This window comes from Melopsittacus undulatus, chromosome 1 (genome assembly GCF_012275295.1).
Source record: "Melopsittacus undulatus isolate bMelUnd1 chromosome 1, bMelUnd1.mat.Z, whole genome shotgun sequence".
In the NCBI taxonomy this organism is placed as follows: domain Eukaryota; kingdom Metazoa; phylum Chordata; class Aves; order Psittaciformes; family Psittaculidae; genus Melopsittacus; species Melopsittacus undulatus.
This window is the reverse complement of record NC_047527.1, coordinates 55,758,353-55,782,401: the sequence shown is the minus strand read 5'-3', so window position 1 is coordinate 55,782,401 and position 24,049 is coordinate 55,758,353. Positions and strand designations below refer to the sequence as shown.

The 24,049-nt window shown below is 34.8% G+C and overlaps 1 protein-coding gene across 2 annotated transcripts in view; it reads right to left on the bottom strand.

The window, feature by feature from the left end:
• Positions 1–371: 371 nt before the first annotated feature.
• Positions 372–24,049, bottom strand: part of LOC101868169 (cadherin-7) — an 83,742-nt gene continuing 60,064 nt past the window's right edge. For both annotated transcript variants that reach the window (XM_005153453.3, XM_031052833.2), the window contains 6 exons: positions 21,038–21,291; positions 15,161–15,297; positions 13,094–13,215; positions 11,546–11,663; positions 9,073–9,324; positions 372–1,573 (listed from right to left, as the gene is read on the bottom strand). In XM_005153453.3, coding sequence (XP_005153510.1) covers positions 1,080–1,573; positions 9,073–9,324; positions 11,546–11,663; positions 13,094–13,215; positions 15,161–15,297; positions 21,038–21,291 — 1,377 coding nt within the window. In that variant the 3' untranslated portion in view covers positions 372–1,079. The remainder of the gene's footprint in view (positions 1,574–9,072; positions 9,325–11,545; positions 11,664–13,093; positions 13,216–15,160; positions 15,298–21,037; positions 21,292–24,049) is intronic.

Genomic DNA, 24,049 nt, shown 5'->3' with positions numbered 1-24,049 from the left:
AACGTCTCAGACTTTTTTAATGGCTCAGAAGAACAACTGCATGTCCTTGGAGCTGCTCTCCTTTCTGAGAGATGAATGGTGGACAATATAGTTTTACTGTAATTTCTCCATTTCCATGCTTCATTTCCTACATTTATCTGAGACTGGAGAAAAATCAGCATGTTCTGATGAGTCTAACACCATGAGGCAGTAAAATGGACCTGAATTTAGTGAAAATTGGAGCTCCAAAATAAATATAACACTTTATGTCAAATAATAATAAAAAAGGATAAGTTCTCCTGTACAAATCAGAAGAGATAATAAAAAATAGCAAATAGATAGCAAGATCTTTTCTATACCTGCATAAGCATCACTAAACTGTTCAACCATAATACCCCTCCATATTTCTCATTTTATATGGTTTACAAACTCTTTTGGTATGTTGATGACAAACACTGTGGAAATTCTTAGTACAAAGAGCAATTTTCCATAAAATTGCTCAGAAAATGACAGAAACTTCTGATTGACTATCTGAGAATAAACAGAGAGAAGCAAAAAGGTGATCTACTGGATTTCTGTTTGTTTTAATGTTTGCCCTGCTTTCATCACAGTAAGCTGCATTCAACACTGTAAAGAAAATTTCTTAAAAAAAACCCTTGCATCCATAAATACTATATACTGTGATGTTGCATTGAATTATATATTGTATTTGTAAATTTGTTTCTTCTTACACTTGTCTCCTATCGGAGACACTGCGTGCTAGATGCAGCAATACTGCAAAAGCATCTACAGAGTATCATTGGCTCATTGAGGTCACGGTGCATACTCTTGAAAGTGAGCTGCCTCTGCAGGTATCTGAAGGTTGCTATCTATTTGAACGTGGCTGAGCATTTCATTTTATCAAAAATGTCACCGAATGCTCATATTTTGTGTGGTCAGTGCAGTCCCTAGGACAATTCTAATGAAGATATGTTCCACCAAGGCAAAAAAAAACCTAAAAGGTTAAAAATGGAGAAATATTTACAACTTTTCTTCAGTCTGTAAGGTTAAGTTTTCTGGTTTATTATTCTTCAGTGCATTTTCAGAGATAGGTTCCAAGGCTATGAGTATAAGCATTCTGGTCCAGTCCCATACATATCCGCAAGCCTTTTGAAGCGAGGGCCCCAGTCACTGAGGTAATCGTAGTTCTGGTCAGAGTTTGAGCTGATTGAATCTAAAGAACTGAGAGACTCTGCCACTGAGCCATTCCCCTCAAATGCGTATGTCTGCAGAGAGTCGTAAGGTGGCGCGCAGGGGTCCATGTCAGCTTCTTTTAGTCTTTCCCAGATAAATTCCCTAAAAATGACGTTATCTGGAATGCTTTTAAAAGTTGGTCTGCTCAAGAACTGAATCTCAGGTGTCACATCCCTTCTGGTCTTGGTGTCTCGGATGATGTTGAGGTTTCTCAAGGCAGCCATGTCAAAAGCCTCTGTGTCTTCTTCTCCACCACCCTCATCATCATACCTGACAATGTTCTCTCTGATATCTCTCTCTTCATCAAAAATGAGGGGCTCCTTTTTCCGTCGCCTCATGGTGACAATCAGCAAGACAAGAACTGAAACACAGAAAAACTAGAGTTTCAGCAGTGCTGAAGCTTCCTCATATTTGTCACAGTGGTGCAAGTACTCATTAATCCATATGGCAAAGACCCAAGGAAACAACAGGCAATATATGCAGTTAGATTTGAAACCTAGGAGATCATGAAACAGCTTTTAAACCATAAGCTTTTTAGACATTAAAGAACCTCTTTCTGAAACCATTCTGAATTAATGTCTTAATCTCTAATTCTATATCCTATGCTGTCCACTAAACATAAATTTTAGGACTGGTTCAGTCTAACTATTACAATCTCACAGTCATGAAATAAAAAAAAAAAAAGACCTTTTCCTGAACTCTTAACTGCCCAAGTGATAAAAGCACATTCATAAAGTACCTGAATAGAAATTAACAACCATGGTTTGGGAAGTGCCTGAATTAAAGTATATGGTCTATCTCTGCTAAATCATAGATTGGAGAACATTGAATTGTTAAGCAATATGTAAAATAAAACTGTTTTAGTTCACGGATTGAAAGTATCTCTATATAAAACCTCATTTTCCTATATAGTGCAAAGTACTGTACTTGAGGTTTATGAATTACATCTAATAAGAGCTGCTAGGGCTGGAATTTATTGGATCAGCCAGTGCTAGAAATGTAATTATTTTTTTTAATTTTAATCCCTAAATTTTCTTTCAGCTTTGCAATTTAGTACTAAACTGCAGTGACAGCCAAAAGAACTGGGAGAAACTAACTCAAGGCTCCTCTAGTTCAAATACAGTTTTAGTAGAGAAATGTCATTACTGACACAAAAAATATGGAACCAGTAATATGATAATTGCACCCATCTGTAGAATATGATGGAATGTGAAACATCCTCCTAGAAAATGATTAATACTATACTGTAGCATCTGGACATCTGCTGACTTAATGATACTCCTAGATAACAACAGGCATCACTATGGCAGTAAACATAACAGTACATTGAAAAGTGTCATTCCACATTCAATTATTCTTATCTGATTTTATGTTTATTTTTAATCTTAAGTATGTGTGATTATATGCATTCATATGTCTAAGGTTTACAATAATAGAATTTTGAAATGGCAACTAAATGCTGTAGAAACATCTGGAAAAGCAAAAGCTGATACAGATAAAATAAAGCATGAGCTTCCCTAGTGATTTGGAGAAAACTCCAGGAACAAACTTGCCAGCAAAGTTTTCAAGCTGACGAGCAGGTATTCTTTATTATGGTTTATATATTCCATTTTGTAATTTTGAGCCCCCCCTTGTCTCAAGGGAGAGAGCTTTGTTCCTGGAGTTTTCTCCGAATCACTAGGTAGTCTCAAAAGTAGCCTCCATAAATTGCATGGTGTAGGACTGCCATTCTTGAAAACCCTTCTTTTCATAGAAGAATTTTTAAAATCAATATCAATCTAAGCCATTTGGAGCATGATTTAATATTGGGATCACTTGGTTAGAATAAAACAGTCAATCAGAAATTGTACATTCAGAAAACTCTTTATAGACATTGCAGTACTACTTAGAACTGACTAAAGCATAAGGTGATTTAAAGGGTAGACTTTCTCCAATCCTTCTTATTTTTTTTGGAGCTATACATGTCTTAAAATAAAACTGGAAAAATCTAGCTTTTTTTCTAAACTTTTCGACAAATATATTAAGCAACATTTTTCCCCTCTTTTTCAGTAGCTAACAGGGACACGTCTAATGATCCTTCTACTAACAGATGACTTGTGACTTTATTATTGCAGCATCAGCATCACTCTTTCACTTTGTTTTGCCCCTGGCACTTCCCTGATTCATGCTTTATGTATTAAATTCAAAAGCTGCTATTTTGGAGCATTTTGGGTTTTGTATATTTGAACAATATTTACATAAGCAGTTTGACAATATAAGTTTTTGACCTTTAAAGTGGCTTTCATGAAGTTTCATAACATTCTGATATTTCTATAATATAAATTGGGCTGTAAATTATACAGCAGTGAACATAAAATTGTCATCTTAGAGGCAACAATTGCACTCCACTCTTATTATTTTTCTTTAGTATATGATGTATTTTAAAGTGAAAGACAAATTAGCTTGCTGACAGTAAATATACATTCCAGCCAAGATTGCCATTGACATAACTTTTTAATTACTGTTAATAATTTCCTTTACTCAAGTGTAAATGCATTTTCACACCACTGTCTCTCCTAACATACTCTTAACATGCTTCATTTTGAAAGTTAAATACCTGCTAATAAGTGAAATATATGAAATTTAGTAGGCAGGTTCGCCTAAAGGTAAAATAAAAATCAAAACATTATGAAAGATTTATATAATATTCCTTTTGCATCTCACAGTTTTTTAAAGTCAAGAAAAATACAGAATCTTTCTAAAGGTTAAATATTTAATCATTTAGATGGCTTTATGGGAATATTAATTTCTAGTCTTTCCAGCAGTTATGAATGGGAAAGTTTAACCTCTAAACAAAGATTTAGCTGCATTGTAGGAACTACAGATTTGAATACAAGCCCAAAACAAATTTCACTGCAGAGATTAAATTTGTAATTAGTCACTAGCTGAACATCTAGAAAACCAGATCTTGTGCTTTTTTACAGATGAAATAATGGAATTATAGAATCATAGAATCAAGTATGCTGGAAAAGACCTTCAAGGTCAAGTCCAACCATTACCCTAGGACTGTCAAGTCCACCTCTAAACCATGACACTGAGGTATGAATGGAAAAATGGAGAAGCTTAAGGGACACACACATTGCACATTGAGGCTACTAGTTTGGCTCCATACTGATGCACAGAACTCATGATAAATAGATAAAATGGCAATATTGATTTCATATGTGATTTCAACATATGAATAAACAAATCAGCATTAGAACTAATTATAAAAACTAAATATACAGAACTCATACAGATAGATCAAAACTAACCTTTCTGTTCTGATTTACATCTGAATTGTTAGAAATGGTGATTTTTCTTAACAGGTACAATAACCAAGAGAAAATGCCATTTGTATTTATATTAGCTGTGCTAAAAAATATTTTTCATCCTTGTGTCAGTAGAGATGCAGTGATAGTATCAGTAGTTCAGTTCACCTAAATCTGTTTTTAAACAAACACTTCTGAATACAAGAGCACCTTTTTATTCTGCTATTTTACAGTGAGCTTTATGGAATTATTATGAAATCTCTATTTTGTATGATCTGGTGAAAAGTCAGGTTTAAGCCACCTGAACGTATTTCTCTGTTTTGGTATTAATCTTTCCTTTTGTACCCAAGGCAACTGCAACATAATTATAAGGAAGCCATAAAAGCCTTGAAATAACCTGAGGGAGAACACTACATACAGCTATACAGTAAGGGACAAAGCTAAATCACAAGCATTATCATGCCGAGTATACGCTACACCCCTAAGCTGGGTATTTACTATAGCAATAAGCCACATCAGCTATGAGCAAATCTGCACATTGGTTTGTGCCTGAGGTGTGTTATGATTCATAAATCTGAAGACTGCAGGTCCTCAGTCATTGAAGCAGCACTCTAATAACCTATTTAGTTATACCTTGCAGTTGCCAGTAGTCAGAGATGTGGGGGTTACAGAGGCCAAGTCTCAGGAAACCTGCATTTAATTCCCAGTTAATAAGCTTCATATCTAGTTGTTGTGTAATCAGTTTGGATTGATATTTGCAAAGAGACTGTGACCTTTAAATGCCCACAGTGAGTGGTCCTAATCACTCCATAACTTTCAGAAAACAGCATCAGCACTGCTTACTCAACCACCTTTTAAATGACATAATCTGGATATGCCCAAATTAAAAGTTATATATTTATCATTCTTTATAATGCAAGACCAAAACCCACACATCCTACATAGTCATATTCCGCATACATTTTACTTATTTAGAGAATAAGATCCTTATAACTATGACAATTTATTCTTGTTTATGAATCACGCCATTATGTCTGCTAATTTAATTGTGTTCTTGTAGGTATTGTGATACTAAATTCCCCATCTTTCAACTGAAAAAATCTATATTTTGAATTTTATTCAATATATTATTATTTATATATTTATTAACTATAGTAATTTATATTATATTATATATATAAAATAAGATGTTATATATATAAAATATTATAATATTTTAAATTCTAGTATCACATTGATAGGAGGTTTTTTTCGTGTTTTTAAAAAAATAAGTAATAGCAGATTATATTCAGAAGTATGCAAAATAAAAATTTTGAAAAAGCATCATGTCAATCTAGCTTACCATTGTTTCAATGCAAAGGAAATCTTTAACCTTTTAAATAGGATTGGGTTATCTACAGGTGAACATTCCTTTCTGTGTGATTTTATGTACACATTCTAAACACTTGTTACAAAAAACAATTATCGCGTCTGCAAGATGTTAACTAAAAAAAAACCAAATTACTTCGAATTAAATTGTTATATAATTTTCAGAGGAGTTAAGAAAATTTCTACTTACATCTCGAAAATTATATACAGTCTAAAATGAATAAAACCTAGCTTTTCATATGATTTTTATAGAATAAATTGCAAGAATTGTGTTTTTTTAGTTTTGTCTTTAAAACATAGCTTCACTTGCACACTGAATAATTAAAAAGCAGTTTTGAGTAATTAACAGAACACTGCAACCTTCTTGTGGAATAGTTTAGAATTTAATCTCCATAGTCAATATGAGGAGAGAAAAAATTTTGGTAAAATGTTTTTAACTCTTAAAAATTATTTTAGTTTGAAAAAATAGTCTACAATATGTTATATGCAATTATAACGAATCAGCATGATTTAGTAACTTTCTTCTTTCTTAGCATTGGTGAAAACATTGTGTTTAACTAAAATTGATTGGTTGCTTAAGTAAAAATAATAATGCTAAGAAATCCCCCTGAGACAATGTGACCCTAGGTCAGGACAAATGGCTATTTTTCAGACAAATGGATGTTTGGGCAAGAACAAATACCAAACCACATCATACTAACTTCAGGAATATAAGATCTTGCTAAGAATTCAAGATAGTAGTGCCAGAATGCATGTATCCATGACATTTATGCAAATTTCATGCCTCCTCTGCTTTACAACTGGCACTCACATTGATGAATGTGACTGGATTTGCACTGTGTGTGAATCTTGGGCCAGAAAAAATTTTGGTTTGGTAGCCTGTCTCCATTTGTCACTGATAAACTCTTGCATCCTTGATCCCAGCTCTGGAATCACTTGCCAACAGTTGAAACCTGTTTTTTTACGATGTGCTACTGGATTTTCAGGATATATTTTTCAAGAATATATGTGAAGGTAAAAAAAAAAAAAGAACTAATAAGAGGAAAAAACATTCAGCATTCAGCTGATCCCAGAAAATGCCTTCTAGGAACAAATGAGAGAAGAAGAAAGGCTTTGGGACCAGATAAGCAACAACACTTGACTGATTCTACTGGGCAACAATGATGCTTAGGCACTTCTTCCTTGGCAACTGGCTAGGAAAAAAAATAGCAGCAGGATGCAAGTATCAAAATGCAGGACTCAAAGCCAGGGTTAGCATATGAACACAGCCTAAACTGTGCCTGCAGCTTTGAATTGTACGCAAAAGGAGCAGTTTAGATTGGAAGTGATGACAACACATACAAATGTCTCTTTGAATAAACAATGGTGGTGCATCCAGAGAGCTGAGTTTCAAAGTCCAATTCTTTGACAAATAAAATCAATGGTGAAATGATCATATGCAAGATTCCTCAACAGTGGAATTCATTAGCCCATTATTGAAAGAGCTTTTCTTCAATTCTTTATGAAAAGCTACTTCAGCACATTAAAAATGACCAGAACAAAACCTCAGGTTTCTTGTTTTACTTGTTGTGTTTAAATCCTGGTTCAAGGAGTAGAATAAGCAAATTATTGCCTGGTAACATGCCGTGTCTCCACTCAGTTCTCTTCTTTAAGACTTTATGACTTCTATTTAAGAAAAGCTTATGGCCAAGCCAGTCTGCATCGCATCTACAGCAGTTTATAATCCTTGTAAACTGTCTTTCTATATATATAACAGAAATTATGATGTTTCAATTTGGGATGCAGTGAATTGCTATTGTTACAGAATTTTTCTTAAGTATATTTAGACTAAAGTTTTACTACTGATGCCCATGCCAGTTGATATAAGAGGATCTCTTGTATATTTTTCAATATTTACCATTTAGCTTCATGTCCAAATAAAGTTTATTTGTGTTCATAAATGGCCTAGAAATGCTACTAGAAATATGGCATTTAAAAATATTCATTAAAACTTTTGGCAATCACTCCCTTCCATTTCTCCTTAAACCTAAGCCTAACCATGTCTTGAGTGAGTTTAAACAATCTTTTGCTATTAGGGTTTTTTTGTCACAAAGATGGAAAACTGTATAAATGCCTTCTCTTATACATAGCTCCTGAGTAAGTTGGCTGGGTTCGATGCAGAAGTAATGGTTTTTCTTACTCTGTAACAACAATGCAAGAGGATCTCTTTTTTCTGGCTCTTTTAGAAATGTTTGTAGCAGAAGAGAAATTTTCTTCCAATGGCTCACAGAAAGGCGGATCAAAGTCAATAAGAAGAGATATTTATACATTGATGAGATAATGCCATGAATAGAAGTGTGGACAAAAGTCTCTTGATTTGACCTATTCAAATTACTTCAGTAACAGTGATAAATCACCACTGGGGTTATACCAACCTGAGGACACTATGGTATACTCTTTTCCCTTAGACTGATATGTACAGCCATGGAATACAAAAATCTCTCCATTAATAACAACACTCAAAGAATTATTGTGTACTGAATTGTTACTCTTGTTAACATGTGAACTTTCTGACAACAAGGAAAGCTGCACTTTTACTCAACTGCATCTTGTAGATGCAGGATGATCATCTACTTCTCAGTTTGGGCCTTTGCTACTACCATGTAGTCATTTTGCTTAAAGGATGAGCATAGGATAAGAAATGCTAACCAAACTAGGATGTTGACACTATTCCACTATTTTCCAGTGTCTTTTATCTAATTGAACATCATAAAACCCCACTGTGCTGCCAGTTGCAGAACCAAGAAAAGGTCATTCTGTAGAAGATAAAAAAAGACACATACTGGTACTGGTGATACAGTAAGTATGCTAATCCAAATACTCTATCTCTTAAACATGATATTTGATGCAAATGATCTTTGTTTTTCACTTACTATTATTTCATATATATATATGTCTGGAGGCAGCTTGATATATGAACAAAGTATCTGAACTGGAAAATCCCAAATGAAAGATTTTCTGTGCCTCATGATACAAAATGCTCTTCTGCCTGGAATCCTAGGTTTCCCTGTTTACAGAAATCAGGTGGGGGAGGAGGAGGAAGTGGTGCCAAAGCTTTTGTACATATCTGTCTGTGTCTGTCTATCTATCTATCTACCTATCTAATCTATCTATCGCTACTATACATTGAATGGAAAGTAGAGGTAACAGGAAAATAACATACCTAGCAGTGTCAAGACACAAGCCAATATTGCAATCAGGGCTCCAGTGCTAAGTCCTGCAGGCAAGATATATGCTTCTGCATTGCATGACTGAGCAATACCATCTGCATCACAATCACAGACTCTAATGGTGAGAGTATTAGTGCTACTAAGTGAAGGTGATCCACTGTCCACAATGAATATTGGCAAGTAGAAAACAGACTGTTCCTGTCTTCGGAAACCATTTCGTCTAGTTAATACTGTTGCAGTATTATCTAGATAAAGGAATAAAAAGATAAATATAAATTACATAACCTTTCCAAACCACAAGCCTAGAAATGAAACAGTCTTTCACTTAAAAGGCTTTATAAACACATTTATATTATTTCAACAAGTTTATCCTTCCTGGTCATATATTTTTGATGCTGCAGAGAGAATCAGATAACAAACAAAAAATAACTATACAAAAGATTTACATTTTTCACAAATGACTGTTCCAAAATTGCAGATGTCTATTTAATTTTAGTTCAGCTCACAATTTCACACTCTTGATAGATAGTTGAAGATGAGCTCACTATAAAAAAAAACCTATATCAAAAATTTACCCTGCTGTGATTAGGTTATCTATGTAATGTTTCAGGTCTAATTTCCAAGGCTCTATTTCAATTATTTACAGATATAGATATGTTAATGTAGGATATGAACAAATTAACAGGAGAGGAGGTTCGAAGATCAAGGAAATATTTTTGAATGAAAAAAAATAAATCCAGTTGGTACACAAATATGAGTAATTGCATGTGTAACAAAGATATGCACTTGTTTTCATCTCATCTGAGTGTCAAGATGATGACTATAATCCACCTAAAATGCATGGTTTGGTGCTGCTCTGAGTTGTGTGATTAAAAAGTCCTTGTGTTCCAGAAAATATGTACAAAAATCACTGCGTTCAATACAGGTTGACAGCTCCTGAGAGGCAGGGAGTTACATCTCTTAGAATATATAGAAAAGATCAGTCTATCTATCTATCTATCTATCTATCTATCTATCTATCATCTATCTATCTATCTATCATCATCTATCTATCTATCTATCATCTATCTATCTACTGATCTATCTACTTATAGACAGACATATTGATAGTCTTGTAACGTTACCTTATTGTGTCATCTATTATGACCTATCTGGCAAAACATGCAAGCACTTCATACAGCATCATATGAGATATGTGTAAAATTAATTAACATCAAAAGAGGCAAAACATGCAAGCACTTCATACAGCATCATATGAGATATGTGTAAAATTAATTAACATCGAAAGAGGCAATCACTGCAATGTTTTGCAACTCCTTTGATTTTACTGGCATTGCAGAAGTCTGTTATTACATTTTTTTTTCCAATTATACATTCTCTGAAAGAGGGCCTGTCTGTTCATTAAATACTTCACAGTATTTATAACAATGTCAGATTTCTGAAAAGAAAGAATCTTATAATAATGTTTTGATTATTTTGATCATTATTTCTATTACAGTCATGAGTTTTGAACTGCAAGTTGTTCATATGAAGAAAATTAAGCATCTCAGTAACTACATGCAGGGTAAAGCAATAAATAGCTTCGTGAGAGAACTTTATTAGGTCACATGTTATACTTAGTGAATGTTGTTCAAAGTCTGTCTGCACAAACAATATACTTTAGTCCACCATATGTCTGGTTTTCTTTTTTTTATTAATAAGGATGACTTTGTAATTCTGGTTTCCTACTGACCCATAAAAGAGCAATAGTAACATAGCGTCTATTTAGTTCTATTTGTTTCAGCTAATAGCTAAACTGACTGACACATGCCCAGCTGCCTCCTATGCAATACAACTAAGAAGAACGCCAATTAAAAGCGTATTCTCAGATATTTTAGCTAATAGAAATATGATATCAGTGGGAGGGTTTGTATAAGTCTTTTGGGAAACAGTCATAACAAGTCTGTGTGAATGTTGTAGGCAGCTTCCATTATGAAAAAGATTCTTCAATAGGTGGTATACTTAATGAAAAGAAGCGTTTTTCTTAAAAAAAAAAAAAGAAAAAATAAAAAAAAAAAAACAAAACCCCAAACAAACACAAAACCAGAATAACAACACTTGTTCTTTATGCGCTAGGTTATATTAATAAAACAAATTCCTGGACATTTTTCAGTCATGACCCCAAGTTTAACTCTAATTTAGATAAAAATCTATAACTACAAGGAAAAATATAAAAAGAGTGACTTCTGGGGAAAAAAAAAATATATATATATATATATTTGAAGCTACATTGTTTGGCTCAAGGCTTTAAATAATTCAAACAGCTTAATTTCCTTTACAACTATATAGATAATTTATTTTGTAGGCTGATTGTAGTTCAGTTTATTTCTTTACTAGTATAGAAGTTTATGTAGGTAATAACCAGCACAATATATTAAAACTGAAAGGTGTTAGTGGTGAATATTTACTCACCAGAAGTGCCCTTACCTTTGTTGTCTTGCAGTGTAAAATTGTGGTTATTTGCTGCCTCTGCTGCTAAACTGAAGTAGAACTGATGGCCATTCGGTGGATCATCTTTATCAATTGCACTGATTTTCTGGATCACCTGTTTTGAGGTACATCAGGGTTCATTGTTTGGAATGGTAAGAAACAAATGCATGTACACTGTATAATCCCTCTATTACTTATTAAAGCATCAACCCTTCCTTGAGTCTTACCTATATTGCATTTTGGCTTTCTAATCTGCTAAGCATGTGTAGACACTATAAAAACAAAAGGAGTGATGTGACTCTTTACTTTTCCTGTACCAAATATATTGTCCAAAAACAATGATTTGCAAGGCCTATGAGAAAGTTTTAGGTCCTGTCTTCACCAGACCTTGGAGTATAAACTGCTTAGCACTAGAAGTGTATGGACCTTTATGTAGCTATCAGTGACTGAAGTTCATGCTGTAAACTTTCACAAGGAAGCAAATATCCCTTTGGGTATTTTAATTCATGCCTTTTTTTTATATATGAAAAATAAAAAGCCAAGTAATTACTATATTAATAATTACTAGGATTTTTTTTTTCAATTTTATTTTGTAAAATTTAATCAAAATCTGCCCCTAAAAAAGAGTTTCACCATTGTTTACAACCCATAAAGAATGAATATTCAGAGCTAATAGCTCTGACTAGATACCAGGGGAAACAAACAAAGAAAAAATTTCAATGAGAGCACACATATTGTGTGTTTCTCATGAGCACCAAACAATATTCATAGTGTTTTCTTTTAAGGATCAAATTTATGCTGTGAAATTAAAATATGCAATAACAACATCTGCCATAGGAAGGGCAATATTCATGGAGAAACAAAAGCACAAAGTCTCCCAGGGAATATGTGTGATCAAGGTAGGTGAATCATTCACTAGTTTTCTAGGAGAAAGAATAGAGAATGAGATAATATATCTATTTTCTGAGGCCTTACAAAGTAGAGAGGAAAAGTCCAAATATAAGACATACCAAAGATAAACAATACCTGGTACTTTTAGTTGAGTCTAGGACAATTTGAAACACATTGAGGGAGTAAAGGCACTGAGGAATATGGTAGGAATATATCTCCCTTATGAAATTATGGACTTATGGACCATACTTCTGAAGGGAAATAAAAATAAGTACATGTTTTAGAAATTACAGGCTTTTAGTCCGAGAAAAACCTCCTTGTCATGAATTTCCACTTCCCAGCAAAATTATGAAAAAGTATGCATTCTTAATATTTTTTCAAAATTAAGTGAGTTCTGCAAAATATGTCAGTTATATCAGTAAGAAAACCAGATATTTTATCAGTCCCTTAAACTAACAATTTTTACGCCTGAATCTTTCTCTTCAGAGGTATGGTGAAGATGGCATTGTTTGATTAATATTGCCTGTGCTGCTCATCAAAGCATCATTTTTACTGCCATAAGACGATTCTATTTAATCTTAAAGCTGGCAGGCATTCACAATGTATAGCTCCCTATCTGCTAAAAATAAACATTAAAAAATTATCAAGCCATACCTGACCAGCGTGAGCATTTTCGCAGACAGTTGTCTCATACTCCATGGCAAACTCAGGGGCATTGTCATTGATGTCAAGGATAGTTATGGCTACATAGCCTCTCCCAATCTGTGCTGGATTCTCTATAGAGAAAGAAGGCAATAAAATAATAAAAAAAAATCTTCTTGCAAATTATTCTTTGGGTCAGCACATATTCATTTGCATTCTTCTTTTGCATATAAATGTCAAACCAAATACAATGCCTCCTAGAAAGACAAAGAAAGTCTTGGTTTGATCTTCTGGACCTGGTGGAAACAATGTTTATATTTTCCAGCTGCCTCAATTAAACTAAGATTTTAATCTGAGGGATGAACTGAAAAATCTAACTCACTAATTACAGCACTGAATCACACCATATGGAAAGATAAAAACAAGATGGTGCAAAACCATTGCCAAGGTTTATATCTAGCCAGAATAATGCTGTGAATATTGGGAATAGCATGGTTATTATGGGTTAAATACATTTTTGTTGCAACTCCAATCAGTATATTAACAAGTTAAAAACAGTATTCCATCAGCTGTGTGTAACAGCAAAAAAGAGAAAACTACACCCAAGCAAACCCCAAAGTATTTAAAGTGCACACAGAACTAAGTATTTCAACACTGTCATTAACACATTGAACACCTTAAATATTATCCACATTCTTAAACTGATGCACACCTCTAGCTAATATACGAATCTGTTCTGGATTCAATGTCATAATTTAATCTTAAACAGTAGGTATTTTTTGACTATGTATAAAGGACATCAGTGAGTGATGTACTTAATTTTCTAGGTAACACCCCTGATTTGGAGCATGAAAAACAGATTTTTTTTTACCACAAGTGGTAATATTAGTAGTGATAGACCAGGGCAGAATGAAAAACTATACAAACCTTCGTATACGTATCTATCTTTTTATAGGGTATTATAACCACATTTTAGTAAGTAAGTATTTAAACCAGTGCATCCAAACATAGATCACAAAATGGAATTTGTTTTGTTGGGTTTTTTTTTTCCCACATCTGAAATACCAGAGGAGTAAGAAATTTCACCAGCAACTTTTTCTTCTGCTGATTTAAGCTTATTGAAAGCCAAGCAGTCCATGAACATGAATTAAAGCGTTGTAGGGTATTACTTGTGCTCCTAGACTCTCACTTGTGTCACTTGGCTGTCTTGTTAGTTTTGTTACTACCCAGGAAAATTTTTGGTTCCCATGCTCGCCTCCTAGACCAAAACTGTCTCCTGAGAAGGCAAGATAAATTCACACAGACACTAAATGGTAAATGTTAGCTTTCAGATTAAAAGCTAAATTAACCTCAGGAAAAGCAAGAAGTGAGGATTTTTAAAATAGCAGGCTAGAGAACTGAGAACTCTTCCTATCACAGCCCAACGGAGTAATAATAAGGATGAAATCTGAAGAAATAACTTCTTCAAACATAAAGGCAAAAATAGATAGTTGTTTTTTTTTTTTTACAGAATGTATTCACAGCTAAACAAGTTTAGGTTTAAACTTGCATTAATAAAATTCTTGTTTTATGTTGTTTTATGTTTTTCAGTGGTTTGATCCTTCAACAGTTTTCATTTTAGAAGAGAAAAGATACGAAGGACAGTATATCTACAGTCTTACCTTAGGAAAGTGAAACCACACAAGCAGCCATATCGCTTTCTTTCATGACTTTAAGAATGCTGTTGTTGACCAACAGCAATCAGCTCTGAGTGTCATCATTAAAATGGGTTAATTGATCTCCTCTGTATTCTGTATCACTTTTCTTCTAATGATACTTGGTCTGAGACTGTTGACTATCTCACCTTCTTTTATACTTATTTTTCAGAAGTCTAAAGACTATGCAAGGTGTGAGGAGAAGTAAAGAGCACATACTTAATCTGCTGTGTTCCTAATTTTTATCACAGTCTTTTACACTAAGAACTTATTTTTATTGGCCATGCTATGAACCTGTCATAATTTTTCTTAGAGTGCCATTGATCACAATAAGCCTGAAGTTTTACACATAAACAACCAATAAAATCTTTAAATTGTTACTTACGACTCTCCATAGCCAAAACGGTGATATTATGAACAGCATTAGTTTCCCTGTCCAAAGATTTGGCAGTTGTAATGACTCCACTGTTGGCATCAATATTGAAATACCTCTCCAGGTCTGTGTTTCGATCTATTGAGTACCTATGTGAAGAATGAAAGAAAACTTCTGATTTACATTCAGGTACAACTTGTAAAAATGCAAAAATGTTTCACCAACCTCTTAATAGTGAGAAAGGTTTTCCACTCTTTCACTATTTTGAGCATTGTTCTAAGCACTTTTTCTGGGGTGTTGAGAGTATGCATAGGTGAGAGAATTACACAATGACCTATGCAGTTATAGTGTCCTTTTAAAGTGAAGTTATAGGTATTCCTCTCTCTTTTCTTTTTTCCTCTCTGCTGGCAAACGTTCATTTAATCATGAAATAGCACCCTCCTGAGCCCCAGAAAAGGAGAAGGAGAGATGGAAGTTTGCTACATGGCTGTAGCATCTAGGCACTACTCCCATAGGAGCTGTCAGTCTGTGTACAGACCTTCCCGGTGTGAACAGAAGAGCCCGTGAGTCAGCCAGAGCAGATGATAAAAAAAGAGGAAGAAAGAGAGAAAGCTGGAAAGAGAGAGATGATGCCAAGTAGGTCAAGAGATTATATCTCATCACTGTCAACTCCTGGCGATGTACTGTCATTAGACAAACACAGGCTTATCCCCTTACCTCTTTGGCTTAACACATCTTTTACCTCCAAATTTGCTATAGGAAGGGGAAATGAGCTCCTTAGCATAGGAGAAAAGATCAAAATTTCTGTAGGTGTTTTGCTTATAACCTTTTGAGAGAAAAGGACAGTTGATCAAGCAGATTTAGATTGACAACTGAAATATTCTCAATATTTGATTTAATATTGAGTCAGATTCTCACACTCTCATTTAGATCATGTACTTCAGAGCTCTTCCCTACACACAAGGTGAATTAAAATGTCTGAATCAGACCAAGTGTGATCATTGCAACTACCGTCATACTGATGATAGATTACTGATATAACTTTAACCAAATAATCTGCACAAGGTAGAAGGAAAAAATTATGGAAGACAGTTTGGAAGACAGGATCATAGAATGGTTAGGGTTGGAAAGGACCTTATGATCATCTAGTTTCAATTTCCCTGCCATTGGCAGGGACACCTCCCACTAGACAAGGTTGCTTAAAGCCTTATCCAACCTGGACTTGAACATTGTCAGGAATCGAGCATTTATCACTTCTTTGGGTAACCTGTTCCAGTGCCCCACCACCCTCACAGTAAAGAACTTTTTCCTTATACCTAATCTGAACTTCCCCTGGCTTAATTTGAGCCCATTACCCCTTGTCCTACAGCTACAGTCCTTGATGAAGAGTCTCTCTCTGGCATCCAGTCCCTCTCTGGCAGTTTAAAAATGGAACTTCACAGATACAATGATCTTATGACACTGCTTGCTTATTCTCTGCTGTAATATATAAACTTCTATTTTTTTTCTATTACTGTGTTTTTATCTATCTCTCTTGGCTGCAAAATCTTAGAGCAGAGGCTTGTTACATAATTAGAACTGGCTTGCCATATTATGCCACAAGAAGAGAATGAAAAGAGAGAGCAAAATGAAAAGCTGCAACAATAGCAGGATCAGTTTTCATGTATTTAGGCTTTCCCTCTTCCACTTTGGGGTTTGTTTTGTTTTGTTTTCTTTTTTTCTTTTAGATTTCCCTGAGTTCAGCAGTAGCAATCATTTTTCACCTTCTTAGTAGCTGGTGCAGTGCCATGGTTTTGACCTTCAGCCTGGGAACAGCACTGATAACACAATGTTTTTAGTTGTTGATAAGTCATGTTTACTCTGACCAAGGACTTTCTGAGTCTCATGCTCTGCCAGCGTAGAGGGGAAGCTGAGGGGAAGTCAAGAGGAAGCTGAGACAGGACACTTGACCCAAATTAGCCAAAGAGGTATTCCATACCACAGCATGTCATGCCCAGCATATAAACTGGGGCAGTTACCCATAAGGCCCAGGTCACTGCTCGAGTTGGGCTGGGTATCGGTCAGTGGGTGGTGAGCAGTTGTATTCTCTTCACTTGTTATTTCCTTTATCATTATTATTATTGGTGGTAGCAGTAGTGATTTGTGTTATACCTTAGTCACTGGACTGTTCTTATTTCAACTCGTGGGAGTTATACTCTCTCGATTCTCCTCCCCATCCCTCCAGGAGCAGGGAAAGATGAAGGGGGGAGTGAGCAAGCAGCTGCATGGTTCTGAGTTACCAGCTGGACTTAAACCATGACATAGATTTATTTTATGCTAACTGTAGTTTATTTTTTACTTTATTTCATGCTAACACTATTATTTATCTAGTCAGCAGTGCTCTTCAGCTCTTTTGTGCATGACAAGTTTCCCCATGAGACCTCTGCTATATAGTCAGTCATGGCAGGCCCTGTAGCTGGGATTCAGTCTCCTGACAGCCCTCAGATTTCCCAACTATTAACACTATAACTGTGCAAACAGAAGAGCCAAAGATCTTTCTTAAAAAAACAGCAAGAAAGAGAGAATAAAGAATAAAAGAGAAGTGAGAAAGATAGAAAAAAAATATAAAAAATAAAAGAAAAGAAAGAAATTGTCCTGAGTTCAGCAGTAGCAGTCATTTTTATTCCTTGGTAGCTGGTGCAGCACTGTGTTTTGACTTTCAGCCTGGGAACGGTGCTGATAGCACTTATGTTTGTAGTTACTGCTCAAATGTTTACTATGATCAAGGACTTTGTGAGTCTCATGCTCTGCCAAGGAAAGAGGGGAGGCTGGGAGGAAGGAGAGACAGGACACCTGACCCAGGCTAGCCAAAGAGGCATTCCATATCATAGCATGTCATACCAAGGATGTAACTGAGAGTTACCCAGAAGGGCTAGTGCTCTGGTGGGGTTGGAGAATGTATTGGTATCGGTCGGTCCTAGGTCGGGCAGGGTGGGGTGAGTTATCGGTCGGTGGGTGGTGAGGTGTTGTATTCTCTTCACTTGTTATTTCCTTTATCATTATTATTATTGTTGGTGGTAGCAGTAGTGATTTGTGCTATACCTTAGTTATTAAACTGTTCTTAGCTCAATCCGTGGGAGCTACATTCTTTGGATTCTCCCTCCTGATTCTCCAGGAGTTGGGGGAGAAAGGGGGGGAGTGAGTGAACGAGACTGTGGTTGGGTTTTAAACCACGACAGCAATAAATAATAAAAAAAGGCAGGAAAGAGGAAGAGAGAGGAGTGAAGGAAGCAAGAATGAAAAGAAGGCAGGGAGGAAGGCAGGCAGAGAGACAGGCATGACAGCGGGAGGTAGAAAGAAAGGATGAAAGGAGGGGAGGAAAGGAGGGACGGAGGAAGGGAGGGAGGAAAAGAGGGAGTGTGGGAGGGAGGAAGGGAGGAAGGAAGGGAAGGAGAAAGAGAGGGAAGGAAGGAAGGGAGGGAAGGAAGGAAGCAAACAAGTTATGCAAATTGGATTATAGATTCTTATGAAACAAGAAAAAAAAGATTTTTTGTACACAGAAAGCAAGCAGCTTCCTTTAACTTATTTATAAATATCATATCCGTATTAAAATTCTAAATATATATATATATTTTAAATACTTTTAATCCTTTAATTCCTTGCAGCCATTAAGACTTGAAAATCTTTGAGCTGCAGGAGTTTTAAATCCTTTATTTACGCTAGCTCGAACATCGATAGTTCTTTGGTCTGCACATGATAACCTCTTATTCTCAAAATATTTATTGCTTCCTCCTCCTCCCACCCAGTATTGTCAAGGTTTTAATTTTGTCTGATCTTGTAACTTTGACATTTTCTGAGTTGTATCAAATCTAATTTTAATCAATATAACCCAGTGTTTGGAATTTGGAATACTTATTTTAGATTAACAGTTTAAACTTCTTAAATAGATAATGAAAAGTATTATGCATTAAACCTCAACACATTCTAATTGTAGGTGAATCTGGCTCTGATGTGTATCATAGCAGATGCAGGACAGTTTTATATCATATGAGCTGGTAGTACCACTGACAAGGTACATCATAGGTTCACAAGCGCATAGATAAACCTGGACTTTTCTTGTTTTTTTTCCTTCTCAAATTCTGTAAGACATTGAAGCAGAAGAATTCTTCAGGATGTTAGTTAAGCTGGTGGTATAGCTAATTTTTATGTTGGAATTCTAAAAGTAATCAGATAAAATCAAACTCATGCTTATGTTTACATAGAATTCAAAGACATTCTGAGTATGGACTGCATTTATGGAATAGCATTTAATCCCACCCTACATGATTCCTCTAAACCAGATATTGTACAACAGATGCTAACATCAGTGCCGGAAAACACTGCCACAGGAAAGAAAAAGCTTAGTAAAGATAAATTTCATGAGTAAATCCATGCCAACCACCCATCTAGGACTTGTTTACACATGATAGGATTCAACTATTTTGAATATGTTGTAAATATATAATGAAAGAGAGAGATAACACTTATGTCACCTTTAAGGTTGAAACAAGTGTTTTAATTTTTCAACTTGAGATTGCTGCTTTAGAAATTACAGAGATACATTACAGTTCCAATATCATCTTCAATGCATGAAAGTAAAAATCTAACATCACAAAAAAGGTGATGTCTAAATGAGTTTTGTACCTGTTTTCTACGTATGCCTTAAAGCATAGAATAGTAGGTTTGGAAAGGACCTTAAGATCATCTAGTTCCAAACCCCCTGCCATGGGCAAAAACACCTCACACTAAACCATATCACCCAAGGCTTTGTCCAACCTGGCCTCGAACACTGCCAGGGATGGAGCATTGACAACCTCCCTGGACAACCCATTCCAGTACCTCACCACCCTAACAGTAAAGAATTTCTTCCTTATATCCAATCTAAACCAATGCTGTTTAAGTTTTATCCCATTACCCCTTGTCCTGTCACTACAGTCCCTAATGAACAACAATAATGAGTGAAACTTGGTACTAACTTCCAATTGTGGATGTGGTCTTTCTCATACAGATATTTAAGTTCTCAAAATTCCTGAGTCAGAAGTATTACCCTTTAGATCCTCTACATGTTCCTTTGACAATTATTATCACTACTCTCCATAAGAAAAGCTCTAAGTAACTCACTATTGGTGTAACTTAAGTGCTGAGTCTTTGTTCCTGATCTTTGACCTTAGATGCAGACAAACATTAGATTGATAATTTGTGTTTTCTTATGGTTTCTTTATGAACCTGGACATTATGTTGTGGAAGATGTGTAGGTACTTTACAGACTGAAGGCAGAGGAAGAGACCCTTGACAATTTTCACACATCTCTAGTATTCAACATTTGGCTGCAGCAAAATTTTCAAAAATCAAAATATAATTCCATCTAACCACTCAAATTAAGACAGGACGTGTCTTGTCCTATACATTTCTCTTACAATAAGAGTTTTTTGTAATCTTTTACTGTGGGACTGGTTTACCATGCAGGACTCTATGTGCAATTATATTACGCATATGCATGCACACACATATATGGCGACTTTGTTTGGGTTCTTTTGTCTATGTTGATTTAAGAGAACATAATTATTGCAAATAACAAAAGACTCTTCGTAAATTTATAGAGAAATAGATACGAGTAATATGTAGAGGATTTTTCATTTGGAATCCTGAAACTATATCTTCACTTCTTTGCTTTATAGAGATTAAAATATATTCTTTTCTCAAAGATTGTATAGTTCAAGCATATAAAAGTAAAAATAAACAAACTCTTAGAACACCTCAAACTCCTTTTGAGAAGGAAAAAAACTAATTGTTTACATTGTAACCAAAGACTTTCTCACATCAAAATTAACAACTTCAATGATTAAATAAATAAACAGTTAAGACAGTTACCTGACAGGGCTATTTGAGGCATCTGGATCATGGGCCGCTACAGTTCCAATGATAGTGCCCACCTTTGCTGCTTCAGACACCACCATGGAGTACAAACGTGAAGTAAACACAGGTGGCTCATCAACATCTTCTACAATTATCTTCACTGTTGTCATGTCACTGAAGGGTCCCAGACTCAGGAAGCGAGGGTCAACATGCATATTTGCTGCTTCTATCCTCAGTGTATAGCTTGTCTTAGCTTCAAAATCCAGCTCCTATACAGGTGAATTTATTTGGAAATTTTATTATCCTGTGATGTTGACACAAAACTTTCACTTAAAATTATCAATAAGTACAAAATAAACTTTGCCATTTGTATCCAACCTCCTCTTTTGATTGGCAGAGCGTAGCTGATAGCTCATTTTTTAGCTTTGTCAAAACACTATTTGCAGTATCTTGCTAGTGAATACTACCCAATGACTGTAATAGGAAAAGTATTTCTACCATGTGAATGAAATAATAGTTCTCTGAGTTAATGGCAAAACTTTCTATGGCTTCTATGAGGACCAAATTCTCCCCCGTTATTTCATAACTGTAAATCAATACCTCTTTTTGCCTTATTCACATTTTATCTAAGGTAATGACAAATACTTTATACTATACTACCCAAACATAAGAACTCTATAAGATTCACTAATGAATACGACTCATTCAGAAATTTGTGAGTGGATTGTTTGTTTTGTTGAGGGTTTTTTTTGCACAGCATTGGGATTGACTAATCTTATTACTTTAATCTCTGTATGAATTTGTGAAGAAAATGTGGCAATCAGTTAAACTGCATTGTTTGTATAAGAGTATTTTGTACTGAGATGAAGCCTTGGTTTATTTTGCTTATTAACTAAAATGTATATTATTTTTTTCCACCTTTATTCTGCTTTATTTTTCTTTGATAAGTACAGGGTTTCTTTAAATAAATACTACATTGGAATTAAAAATAACCACCCACAACTAATGGTATATTTATTGTCTGGAGAAAAGTCACAAAAAAAAAATTATTTTGGAGGCAAAAAAAAGTATCTTATTTTGCAGGCAGTTATCAAATGAAAGACTCACATTAATGTTAGCACCATTTTCCTTATATCTATAGTCATAGTTTGTCCATTCACACCAAATGCCCAGGTAACTATTGTTTTGAAATTCCAAGTTTAATGATTAAGAACAACAACAAAACACCCAAGCATTTCTAAAAACTGCAGTCTGGTTACTCCACTATTTTTTAAAAACTATAATTCCAAGCGCATAAAACAGATTAAAAAAGGTTTTCCACAGTTCTGATTCTGAATACATCATAAGGATCTAAAATGTATTTCCAAAATAATCTGACATCATCTGCAAAATGTCTCTGTATTCACTCAGAGGAGCAGCAGAGGTGAAACACACATCTGTTGACCTACAAGTGCAAGGCTCTAAGTTCTCCATTGAGTTTCAGTAGCATAAATCCCAAATGAGTAACTTAAAGTCAGCAATAATGCTGGTGCTACAATACTGTTGCAAACAGTCTAGGTTTAAAAACTAAAAATGTATTCCAACACATCACACTCAGAAAGGCACTGAACTTTTACAACCTCTACATAGCAACAGAGGTTTCTCCAAATGGGAATACATGTGATCCTCATGTTATGCAAGCTCTTACTTGGATTGAATCAGAGCTGTAGCATATACAGTTCTTCAAACACAGACACTCCATAAAAGAAAGGTTTTCTGGGTACTGGTCACTATACTGGGTATAACTGATCAGTATTTATTACTAAAGAATAGTTGAGATTTATTTTTTTTATTTAACCTTGGTTTTATACCTAAAATACAATATTTGTGCTATGAAACTAACCTCAAAGGCATAATGCAAATGTAATGTGGTGACAGGATGATGAAAAGTGTCTCAGAAACTATATTGTATGATAGTAACAATTAAAGAACTGATATGACCAGGTGAGCAGCAAGGTTAAGGAGAAGACAACCAAGCACACATACCTTAAAGACTTCACATTTTCTGATAAAAGCATCATATTATCTAAAGAAATTATAACTGAAGAATGTCAAAGACAAAAGACTGAGATTTGTTGATCTAAAAAACTCCAACCAAACAACCAAAACCCAAGCTTCTAGTGAACTACAGTTTCAATCAGAAAGTACAAACATATGTAGTGGAAAAGGGAAGGTTAATTCATTTGCATCAATCAGTGACATCTGTTGAAATTGAAAGACTGACATAACAGCATTACTTAATCAAATACATTAAAATATCAGCCTAGAGAACAGAAGGCTTTGAGGAGACCTTGTAACAGTCTTCCAATACCTAAAAGGGACCTACAAGTAACCTGGAGAGGCAATTCTTACAAAGGCACATAGGGCCCTTGTAAGTACAAGGGGGAATAGCTGTAAATTGAAAGAGATTTAGAGATTAGATTAAACATTAGGAAAAACACTAGTTAGGAAGAAATTCTTTACTATGAGGTGGTGAGACACTAGAATAGGTTGCCCAGAAAAGCTATGGATGCCCTATCACTAGCTGTGTTCAAGCTCAGGTTGGATGGGTTTTTTGGTCTAGTGTAAGGTGTCCCTGCCCATGGCAGGGGGGTTGGAAGCAAATGATCTTTAGAGTCCCTTCCAACCCAAACCATTCTATGATTCTATAATGTATGAGACTGAAGACAAGATATCTTCTTATGATAAGCTAATTACAGCACCACAGTCATCTTAAAAAATATTTTAATAGTTCTGATTTAATGAACAAAGTGTGTAGAGCATGGTATATGCAATTGGACAAATTACATAAATTTTAATTTGAATAGACTATAGACTATAATAACAAAATATTATTTAATTTTTAAAAGATCTCCATATTTATTGATTAAAGAAGACTAAATTAGAACTCTAATTTTTGAAATCATAAAAATATGTTTTCCATGTAAATTTTTATCACAAGGGCTGACACACACTTTTAAGTCAATTTCTTGTAATGGAGAAATGATT